Here is a 12,685-nt window from a genome sequence, read left to right as displayed (position 1 = left end):
ATATTGTGATAAGTTTACACGGAGACAGATGATTACTAGATTTACTGGGGTAATCAAATTGTAAGGTATAAAAATGTTGAATCACTATATTGTATACCTGAAACTAATATAACCAATATAAGATTGTATATCAACTATACTTAAATAAAAATATAAATTTAATTTTTTTAAAAAGTAAAATTGCTTGGTAATAAGATTTAGCTTCTTAAGGAACTGCCAAACTTTTGTATAGCACTGCGCCATTTTACATTCCTACAGCAAACGGATAAGGGCTCCAATTTCTCCACATTCTCACCGACACTTATTTCCCATTTTTCAATAGGAACTATCCTAGTGGGTGTGAAGTGGTATCCAGTGGGTGTGAAGTGGTATCCCATTGTGGTTTTGATTTGCATTTCCCTAACGGTGTTGAGCATCATTTCATGTGTTTATTGGCCATGTGTGTATCTTCTTTGGAGTCCTTTATCCATTTTTAAATTGGGCGGTTCATCTTTCCTTGTTGAATTATATATCTTGGATATTAAACTCTTATCAGATACATGATTTCCAAGTATTTTCTCCCCTTTTGTCAGTTTTCTTTTCACTTTCTTGGTTATGTCCTTTGATATACAAAAGTTTTTAATTTTGATAAAGTACAATTTATCTGTTTTTCTGTTTGTTATCTGTGCTTTTAGTGTCATGATCCAAAGTCATAAAGCATTCACTGTTTTCTAAGAGTTTTGTGGTTTTCACCAAAGTCATTGAAGCATTTTGAATTCATTTTTTTATATGATGTGAGGTAGGGATCCAACTTTATTCTTTTGGATGTGAAAGTCCAGTTGTCCCAGCACCATCTGTTGAGACTATTCTTTCCTCCATTGAGTGGACTTGACACTGTCAAAAATCTATTGGCCAGAGATGTATGGGTGTATTTCTGCACGCAGTTCTATGCCTTTGGTCTATATATCCATTCTTATGCCAGTACTACTTTGTTGTGATTCCTGTAGCTTTCTTTATAGTACTTTTTGAATCAGGAATTTCGTTCTTCTTTTTCAAGATCATTTAGCTATTCTGACCATTTGCAATGCCATATGAAACTGAGGATCAGCTTCTCTGCAAAAATAAAAAATGGCATTGCAATTTTGATAGTGATTGAACTGAATCTCTAGATTGCTTTAGGTTTAGTATTTAATAATATTAAATCTTCCTGTCCATAAACACAGAATGTCTTTCTGTTTACCTAGGTCATCTTTCATTTCTTTCAGCAATGTTTTGTAATTGTCAGTGTAAAAAGTCCTTCACATTCTTGGTTAAATTTATTACCAATTATTTTATTATTTTAGATGCTACTATAAATGAAATTGCTTTCTTAATTTTCTTTTGGGATTGTCCATTGCAGGTGTATAGAAAGACCACTGGTTTTTGTGTAACAAGTCCTAAAACATTGCAGAGTTTGTTTATTAGTTCTCATGATTTCTTGTGGGTTCTTTACAATTTTCTATATGTGAGATCACATCATCTGCAAATAGAGATAATTTTAATTTTTTTTGCCTATTTGCCTCTTGCTACTTGAACTTCCAATACAATATTGAATAGCAATGGAGAAAGCAAGCATCCTTGTCTCATTTATGATCTTAAGAAAAAGGATGATGTCAGTTATAGATTTTTCATAATATCCTTTATCATGTTGAAAAAGTTCCCTCTTCTAGTTTTTGCAGTTTTCATCATGAAAAGGTCTTGGAATTTTGTCAAATGGCTTTTTTATATCAACTGAGATGATGATGTCTGTTTTTTCTCTTCATTTTATTAACATGAAGCATTACATTGATTTATTTTCTTATGTGAACCACCTTGATTTCAGGATAAATCCCACTTTGTCATCAACCCCACTTGCTCATCGCGTATAATCCTTTTATAATGTGCTGTTGAACTAGGTTTACTAGTATTTTGTTGGATATTTTTGCATCTTTATTTGGAAGGGATACTCGTCTATAATTTCCTTTCCTGTGATATCTGCACCTGGCTTTCGTACTGGGATAATGCTAGCCTCAAAGCATGAGGAGGTCATCCTTTGCACATTTTTTTCTGGCCTCTGACCAACTCCTCCATCTTCTAGTCTCCTGTCTACCTTGGGTATTTGGGGCCATCTTCATGGAAATCTGATAGATGTGGCCCCTGCAACACAGCATGGCACCTTTCGAACTCATCCCATTTCCTATCTGATCCCAGAGAGCACGAAGTTAAACAGCTCAGTGAGGGCTCATATCCACAGGCATCGTAAGGCCGGACACGGTGTCTCCCTCGCTGTCCCATTCCCGCCACACTGCCTAGTGCATAATAGGTGTTCAATACATACGGTTTGGTGAATGAATAATTATAGATATATCACACCTTGGGCAGGCAGATGATAAAACTTTTATTGTTCAAGTACTCCATGTTTCCAAATAATCAGTAAAGTTATATTTATAACCCAAAGGATGAACCCTCATAAAATGTTTTGAAATCCACAAAATAACAGTGCTGCAAACTAGCCCACTGTCACCAAGTGGAGAAGATCAGAGGAAATGGCTGCTCAATTCATCTGGGGTGCAGAAGACAGATCTAGGCAAGGAGGGAGTGAGAAATGGAACGTTTCAGGAGAAAGAAGAAGCATGTGATGAACAAAGTCACACTCACCCTTATCATAATCCTCCTCCTCCACGGCTCTTTCTTGGAGTTTCTGAAGCTTTAATCTCAAGGAGTTCACCTATGTTGTTTTGGAGGAGAAAAATGAAAACCAATTACAATAGCATTCAAGCCAACTTCCTTTCATGAAGTTAAGGGCACTTTAGAAACTACTTCACAGACTGAACTTCTCTGTTTCCTTGAAAAAAGGAACCACAAGCATACATTTTCCAATGCCAGGGGGATTCGTTTCTCACGCACAAAAAAGTGATGGAAAGGAAAAGTGTAACTCGAGCATAAAATCCAGAGTTAAAATGTTATTTTAAACAAAAACATCACACCGTACCCTTATCTACATGAAAAGTGCATAACAAAAAGGAACACACATTTCCTGACCTGACCAGACAGTCTCTGTTCTAAAAAATCAGATTAAAATTAGGAAGGTGAACACCCCACAGCTGGAAGGGGAACCAGAAGCAGCATGGATTTTAACTCAGCAGCTGGGCTGCAGGCTGGGTAACAGTGACAGGACTTCACAAAACCCCTGTAGGGAGTGCAAAGGCCCACAGACTTTCCTTTAGAGAAAAGGGCATGGTCTTATTTAACCCACAATAGGCCCAATGACCCCACCATTTGCTGGAGAATTACTATGAGTTCATTTATAATTATTATTATTCTCAGCAGGAGGCCCAGGGATTTTTTTTTTTAGATGGATTGTTGGCCTTTCAATGAATGAATTTGGACTGGTTCCCTGAAAAACACCTCCCTCCCATCTTTGCCTGGCTACACCTACATTTCCTTCAACACCTGGTTCAGGTGTCACCCCCTCCAGCCTGTGCTGAATGTCCTTCCCTTACACTGCCACTGTGACCTGTACGTGTTCTACTCAGATCATCCGTTTAACCAATGTTTACTGAGTGCCTCTCAGGTGTCAAGCACTGTTTGAGGCGCTGAGATACAGTGTAAAATTCTCAGCCCTCGAGATGTACATTCTTGTGTCAGAAGACAAAAAAATACAGATAATAAGTTTTATGGAGCCTTAAAAAGTGATTTGTGCTATAAAAGAAAAATACAGGCCCAAATAAGGGGATCAGGAATGGTAGGCGGTGGGGCTGCGATTTTAAATAAGATCTCACTGAGAAGGTGACACTTGAGCAAAGATATGAAAGTGGTAAGGGAGCAAACCCTGGGGCTCTCTGGGAGAGAAACATTCCAACAGAAAGCACAGCCAGCGTGAAGGCTCTGGGCACAGCGCTCCTGGCTGTGCGAGTTACAAGCAGGAAGGCGCCTGGGCCCCCAGAGGAGGGATTAAAGGGGGAATCGGGGCAGGTGAGGTCAGAGAGGCGATGAGAAAGGCATCATGAAGAGACATGAAGACCATTTAAACTTCTGATTTTACTCTGAGGGTCACTGAAGCTGATTTATGTTTGACCACTTCCTTCTGACTGCTCTGGGCAAGGGCAGAAGGCGGGGGAAATAACCGGGAAGGAGGCGAGGTGGCGTGGATTGCGGCGGGAGCAGAGGAGGTGGTGAGCAGCGAGGGGCTTCTGGGCGCATCCAGAAGGTGGCTGGTGGAAGATAAAGCCAACAGATTTGCTAATGGGTCCCGTGGGGGAGTGAGAACCAGTTAGGATGATGCCAGGTTTTGGTCTGAGCCACCGGAAGAAAAGAGCTGCAGAAGTTACCCGTGGAGCTTATCACACCACGTCACAGCTCTCCTTCTGTCTTGACCTGTGTTGTCTGTGCCCTCCATTCACCCTCGAGCATCTGGAGGGCAGAACTACTTTGTGTCCATGTAGAAACGGCAGCGCTCGCCGTGACGTGGTTCTCCATTGCTCCGGACACACGGACGGAATACACTCCCCTCCTCTCCCCTCCCCTCCTTGGTCTGCTTAACGGGTGTGAGCGGAAGGGAGAGAGGCCGCTCCTGCACCGAAGCATTTGATTGCTCCTGTAGGACCGCTGAGTGTCCTCCACCTGGACTCAGTAACTGAGGGGCCACGCGATCAGGGGGTGCAGGCTGGGCTCCCGAGGGACTCGGAGCAGAGCCCCAGCCACCTCTGCGGAACGTCAACATAAGCAAGAAACATGATTCTGGGATGTCACGCCTCTGATACTGTGCGGCTGCCTGTTACTAACCCGTCCTCACTAACACAGCCTGATACTGTGCTGCTGTCTGTTACTAACCCGTCCTAACTAACAGTCTGATATGTGCTGCTGCCTGTTACTAACCCGTCCTAACTAACACAGCCTGATACTGTGCGGCTGCCTGTTACTAACCCGTCCTAACTAACAGTCTGATACTGTGCTGCTGTCTGTTACTAACCCGTCCTAACTAACAGTCTGATATGTGCTGCTGCCTGTTACTAACCTGTCCTAACTAACACAGTCTGATACTGTGCTGCTGTCTGTTACTAACCCGTCCTAACTAACACAGCCTGATACTGTGCTGCTGTCTGTTACTAACCCGTCCTAACTAACACAGTCTGATACTGTGCTGCTGTCTGTTACTAACCCGTCCTAACTAACACAGTCTGATACTGTGCTGCTGTCTGTTACTAACCCGTCCTAACTAACACAGCCTGATACTGTGCTGCTGTCTGTTACTAACCCGTCCTAACTAACACAGTCTGATATGTGCTGCTGTCTGTTACTAACCCGTCCTAACTAACACAGCCTGATACTGTGCTGCTGTCTGTTACTAACCCGTCCTAACTAACACAGTCTGATATGTGCTGCTGTCTGTTACTAACCCGTCCTAACTAACACAGTCTGATACTGTGCTGCTGCCTGTTACTAACCCGTCCTAACTAACACAGTCTGATACTGTGCTGCTGTCTGTTACTAACCCGTCCTAACTAACACAGTCTGATACTGTGCTGCTGTCTGTTACTAACCCGTCCTAACTAACACAGTCTGATATGTGCTGCTGTCTGTTACTAACCCGTCCTAACTAACACAGCCTGATGCTGTGCTGCTGTCTGTTACTAACCCGTCCTAACTAACACAGCCTGATACTGTGCTGCTGCCTGTTACTAACCCGTCCTAACTAACACAGCCTGATACTGTGCTGCTGTCTGTTACTAACCCGTCCTAACTAACACAGCCTGATACTGTGCTGCTGTCTGTTACTAACCCGTCCTAACTAACACAGCCTGATATGTGCTGCTGTCTGTTACTAACCCGTCCTAACTAACAGTCTGATATGTGCTGCTGCCTGTTACTAACCTGTCCTAACTAACACAGTCTGATACTGTGCTGCTGTCTGTTACTAACCCGTCCTAACTAACACAGCCTGATATGTGCTGCTGTCTGTTACTAACCCGTCCTAACTAACAGTCTGATATGTGCTGCTGCCTGTTACTAACCTGTCCTAACTAACACAGTCTGATACTGTGCTGCTGTCTGTTACTAACCCATCCTAACTAACACAGCCTGATACTGTGCTGCTGCCTGTTACTAACCCGTCCTAACTAACACAGTCTGATACTGTGCTGCTGTCTGTTACTAACCCGTCCTAACTAACACAGCCTGATACTGTGCTGCTGTCTGTTACTAACCCGTCCTAACTAACACAGTCTGATATGTGCTGCTGTCTGTTACTAACCCGTCCTAACTAACACAGTCTGATATGTGCTGCTGTCTGTTACTAACCCGTCCTAACTAACACAGCCTGATACTGTGCTGCTGCCTGTTACTAACCCGTCCTAACTAACACAGCCTGATACTGTGCGGCTGCCTGTTACTAACCCGTCCTAACTAACACAGTCTGATATGTGCTGCTGCCTGTTACTAACCCGTCCTAACTAACACAGTCTGATACTGTGCTGCTGTCTGTTACTAACCCGTCCTAACTAACACAGTCTGATACTGTGCTGCTGTCTGTTACTAACCCGTCCTAACTAACACAGTCTGATATGTGCTGCTGTCTGTTACTAACCCGTCCTAACTAACACAGCCTGATGCTGTGCTGCTGTCTGTTACTAACCCGTCCTAACTAACACAGCCTGATACTGTGCGGCTGCCTGTTACTAACCCGTCCTAACTAGCACAGTCTGATATGTGCTGCTGCCTGTTACTAACCCGTCCTAACTAACACAGTCTGATATGTGCTGCTGCCTGTTACTAACCCATCCTAACTAACACAGCCTGATACTGTGCTGCTGTCTGTTACTAACCCGTCCTAACTAACACAGCCTGATACTGTGAGGCTGCCTGTTACTAACCCGTCCTAACTAACAGTCTGATATGTGCTGCTGCCTGTTACTAACCCGTCCTAACTAACACAGCCTGATACTGTGCGGCTGCCTGTTACTAACCCGTCCTAACTAACACAGTCTGATATGTGCTGCTGCCTGTTACTAACCCGTCCTAACTAACACAGTCTGATATGTGCTGCTGCCTGTTACTAACCCATCCTAACTAACACAGCCTGATACTGTGCTGCTGTCTGTTACTAACCCGTCCTAACTAACACAGCCTGATACTGTGCTGCTGTCTGTTACTAACCCGTCCTAACTAACACAGCCTGATACTGTGCGGCTGCCTGTTACTAACCCGTCCTAACTAACAGTCTGATATGTGCTGCTGCCTGTTACTAACCCGTCCTAACTAACACAGTCTGATATGTGCGGCTGCCTGTTACTAACCCGTCCTAACTAACAGTCTGATATGTGCTGCTGTCTGTTACTAACCCATCCTAACTAACACAGTCTGATATGTGCTGCTGCCTGTTACTAACCCGTCCTAACTAACACAGTCTGATATGTGCTGCTGCCTATTACTAACCCGTCCTAACTAACACAGTCTGATATGTGCTGCTGCCTGTTACTAACCCGTCCTAACTAACACAGTCTGATATCTGCTGCTGTCTGTTACTAACCCATCCTAACTAACACAGTCTGATACTGTGCGGCTGCCTGTTACTAACCCGTCCTAACTAACACAGTCTGATATGTGCTGCTGTGTTACTAACCCATCCTAACTAACACAGTCTGATATGTGCTGCTGCCTGTTACTAACCCGTCCTAACTAACAGCCTGATATGTGCAGCTGTCTGTTACTAACCCGTCCTAACTAACACAGTCTGATATGTGCTGCTGTCTGTTACTAACCCATCCTAACTAACACAGTCTGATACTGTGCGGCTGCCTGTTACTAACCCGTCCTAACTAACACAGTCTGATACTGTGCGGCTGCCTGTTACTAACCCGTCCTAACTAACACAGTCTGATATGTGCTGCTGTCTGTTACTAACCCGTCCTAACTAACACAGCCTGATACTGTGCGGCTGCCTGTTACTAACCCGTCCTAACTAACACAGTCTGATATGTGCTGCTGCCTGTTACTAACCCGTCCTAACTAACACAGCCTGATACTGTGCGGCTGCCTGTTACTAACCCGTCCTAACTAACACAGTCTGATATGTGCTGCTGTCTGTTACTAACCCGTCCTAACTAACACAGTCTGATATGTGCTGCTGTCTGTTACTAACCCGTCCTAACTAACACAGCCTGATACTGTGCTGCTGCCTGTTACTAACCCGTCCTAACTAACACAGCCTGATACTGTGCGGCTGCCTGTTACTAACCCGTCCTAACTAACACAGCCTGATACTGTGCGGCTGCCTGTTACTAACCCGTCCTAACTAACAGTCTGATATGTGCTGCTGCCTGTTACTAACCCGTCCTAACTAACACAGTCTGATATGTGCTGCTGCCTGTTACTAACCCATCCTAACTAACACAGCCTGATACTGTGCGGCTGCCTGTTACTAACCTGTCCTAACTAACACAGCCTGATACTGTGCGGCTGCCTGTTACTAACCCGTCCTAACTAACAGTCTGATATGTGCTGCTGCCTGTTACTAACCTGTCCTAACTAACACAGTCTGATACTGTGCTGCTGTCTGTTACTAACCCATCCTAACTAACACAGCCTGATACTGTGCTGCTGCCTGTTACTAACCCATCCTAACTAACACAGCCTGATACTGTGCTGCTGCCTGTTACTAACCCGTCCTAACTAACACAGTCTGATACTGTGCTGCTGTCTGTTACTAACCCGTCCTAACTAACACAGCCTGATACTGTGCTGCTGTCTGTTACTAACCCGTCCTAACTAACACAGTCTGATATGTGCTGCTGTCTGTTACTAACCCGTCCTAACTAACACAGCCTGATACTGTGCTGCTGTCTGTTACTAACCCGTCCTAACTAACACAGTCTGATATGTGCTGCTGTCTGTTACTAACCCGTCCTAACTAACACAGTCTGATACTGTGCTGCTGCCTGTTACTAACCCGTCCTAACTAACACAGTCTGATACTGTGCTGCTGTCTGTTACTAACCTGTCCTAACTAACACAGTCTGATACTGTGCTGCTGTCTGTTACTAACCCGTCCTAACTAACACAGTCTGATATGTGCTGCTGTCTGTTACTAACCCGTCCTAACTAACACAGCCTGATGCTGTGCTGCTGTCTGTTACTAACCCGTCCTAACTAACACAGCCTGATACTGTGCTGCTGCCTGTTACTAACCCGTCCTAACTAACACAGCCTGATACTGTGCTGCTGTCTGTTACTAACCCATCCTAACTAACACAGCCTGATACTGTGCTGCTGTCTGTTACTAACCCATCCTAACTAACACAGTCTGATACTGTGCTGCTGCCTGTTACTAACCCGTCCTAACTAACACAGCCTGATATGTGCTGCTGTCTGTTACTAACCCGTCCTAACTAACAGTCTGATATGTGCTGCTGCCTGTTACTAACCTGTCCTAACTAACACAGTCTGATACTGTGCTGCTGTCTGTTACTAACCCGTCCTAACTAACACAGCCTGATATGTGCTGCTGTCTGTTACTAACCCGTCCTAACTAACAGTCTGATATGTGCTGCTGCCTGTTACTAACCTGTCCTAACTAACACAGTCTGATACTGTGCTGCTGTCTGTTACTAACCCATCCTAACTAACACAGCCTGATACTGTGCTGCTGCCTGTTACTAACCCGTCCTAACAAACACAGCCTGATACTGTGCTGCTGCCTGTTACTAACCCGTCCTAACTAACACAGTCTGATACTGTGCTGCTGTCTGTTACTAACCCGTCCTAACTAACACAGCCTGATACTGTGCTGCTGTCTGTTACTAACCCGTCCTAACTAACACAGTCTGATATGTGCTGCTGTCTGTTACTAACCCGTCCTAACTAACACAGCCTGATACTGTGCTGCTGTCTGTTACTAACCCGTCCTAACTAACACAGTCTGATATGTGCTGCTGTCTGTTACTAACCCGTCCTAACTAACACAGTCTGATACTGTGCTGCTGCCTGTTACTAACCCGTCCTAACTAACACAGTCTGATACTGTGCTGCTGTCTGTTACTAACCCGTCCTAACTAACACAGTCTGATACTGTGCTGCTGTCTGTTACTAACCCGTCCTAACTAACACAGTCTGATATGTGCTGCTGTCTGTTACTAACCCGTCCTAACTAACACAGCCTGATGTTGTGCTGCTGTCTGTTACTAACCCGTCCTAACTAACACAGCCTGATACTGTGCGGCTGCCTGTTACTAACCCGTCCTAACTAACACAGTCTGATATGTGCTGCTGCCTGTTACTAACCCGTCCTAACTAACACAGTCTGATATGTGCTGCTGCCTGTTACTAACCCACCCTAACTAACACAGCCTGATACTGTGCTGCTGTCTGTTACTAACCCGTCCTAACTAACACAGCCTGATACTGTGAGGCTGCCTGTTACTAACCCGTCCTAACTAACAGTCTGATATGTGCTGCTGCCTGTTACTAACCCGTCCTAACTAACACAGCCTGATACTGTGCGGCTGCCTGTTACTAACCCGTCCTAACTAACACAGTCTGATATGTGCTGCTGCCTGTTACTAACCCGTCCTAACTAACACAGTCTGATATGTGCTGCTGCCTGTTACTAACCCATCCTAACTAACACAGCCTGATACTGTGCTGCTGTCTGTTACTAACCCGTCCTAACTAACACAGCCTGATACTGTGCGGCTGCCTGTTACTAACCCGTCCTAACTAACAGTCTGATATGTGCTGCTGCCTGTTACTAACCCGTCCTAACTAACACAGTCTGATATGTGCGGCTGCCTGTTACTAACCCGTCCTAACTAACAGTCTGATATGTGCTGCTGTCTGTTACTAACCCATCCTAACTAACACAGTCTGATATGTGCTGCTGCCTGTTACTAACCCGTCCTAACTAACACAGTCTGATATGTGCTGCTGCCTATTACTAACCCGTCCTAACTAACACAGTCTGATATGTGCTGCTGCCTGTTACTAACCCGTCCTAACTAACACAGTCTGATATCTGCTGCTGTCTGTTACTAACCCATCCTAACTAACACAGTCTGATACTGTGCGGCTGCCTGTTACTAACCCGTCCTAACTAACACAGTCTGATATGTGCTGCTGTGTTACTAACCCATCCTAACTAACACAGTCTGATATGTGCTGCTGCCTGTTACTAACCCGTCCTAACTAACAGCCTGATATGTGCAGCTGTCTGTTACTAACCCGTCCTAACTAACACAGTCTGATATGTGCTGCTGTCTGTTACTAACCCATCCTAACTAACACAGTCTGATACTGTGCGGCTGCCTGTTACTAACCCGTCCTAACTAACACAGTCTGATACTGTGCGGCTGCCTGTTACTAACCCGTCCTAACTAACACAGTCTGATATGTGCTGCTGTCTGTTACTAACCCGTCCTAACTAACACAGCCTGATACTGTGCGGCTGCCTGTTACTAACCCGTCCTAACTAACACAGTCTGATATGTGCTGCTGTCTGTTACTAACCCGTCCTAACTAACACAGTCTGATATGTGCTGCTGTCTGTTACTAACCCGTCCTAACTAACACAGCCTGATACTGTGCTGCTGCCTGTTACTAACCCGTCCTAACTAACACAGCCTGATACTGTGCGGCTGCCTGTTACTAACCCGTCCTAACTAACACAGCCTGATACTGTGCGGCTGCCTGTTACTAACCCGTCCTAACTAACAGTCTGATATGTGCTGCTGCCTGTTACTAACCCGTCCTAACTAACACAGTCTGATATGTGCTGCTGCCTGTTACTAACCCATCCTAACTAACACAGCCTGATACTGTGCGGCTGCCTGTTACTAACCTGTCCTAACTAACACAGCCTGATACTGTGCGGCTGCCTGTTACTAACCCGTCCTAACTGTCTGATATGTGCTGCTGCCTGTTACTAACCCGTCCTAACTAACACAGTCTGATATGTGCTGCTGCCTGTTACTAACCCATCCTAACTAACACAGCCTGATACTGTGCTGCTGTCTGTTACTAACCCGTCCTAACTAACACAGCCTGATACTGTGCGGCTGCCTGTTACTAACCCGTCCTAACTAACACAGCCTGATACTGTGCGGCTGCCTGTTACTAACCCGTCCTAACTAACAGTCTGATATGTGCTGCTGCCTGTTACTAACCCGTCCTAACTAACACAGCCTTATACTGTGCGGCTGCCTGTTACTAACCCGTCCTAACTAACACAGTCTGATATGTGCTGCTGTCTGTTACTCACCCATCCTAACTAACTCAGTCTGATACTGTGTGGCTGCCTGTTACTAACCCGTCCTAACTAACACAGTCTGATACTGTGCGGCTGCCTGTTACTAACCCGTCCTAACTAACACAGTCTGATATGTGCTGCTGTCTGTTACTAACCCGTCCTAACTAACACAGTCTGATACTGTGCTGCTGTCTGTTACTAACCCGTCCTAACTAACACAGCCTGATACTGTGAGGCTGCCTGTTACTAACCCGTCCTAACTAACACAGCCTGATACTGTGCGGCTGCCTGTTACTAACCCGTCCTAACTAACACAGTCTGATATGTGCTGCTGCCTGTTACTAACCCGTCCTAACTAACACAGTCTGATATGTGCTGCTGCCTGTTACTAACCCATCCTAACTAACACAGCCTGATACTGTGCTGCTGTCTGTTACTAACCCGTCCTAA

General features: G+C 45.1%; 1 protein-coding gene across 1 annotated transcript in view; it reads right to left on the bottom strand.

Moving 5' to 3' along the window:
• Positions 1–12,685, bottom strand: part of DISC1 (DISC1 scaffold protein) — a 237,291-nt gene that overhangs the window by 187,432 nt on the left and 37,174 nt on the right. Inside the window, exon 3 of the mRNA XM_081123969.1 lies at positions 2,656–2,725. Within this exon, the coding sequence (XP_080980095.1) occupies positions 2,656–2,725 (70 nt within the window). The remainder of the gene's footprint in view (positions 1–2,655; positions 2,726–12,685) is intronic.

Source organism: Miniopterus schreibersii (assembly GCF_964146895.1).
Source record: "Miniopterus schreibersii genome assembly, chromosome: 21".
NCBI lineage: Eukaryota > Metazoa > Chordata > Mammalia > Chiroptera > Miniopteridae > Miniopterus > Miniopterus schreibersii.
This window is presented reverse-complemented; position numbering and strand designations above follow the sequence as displayed.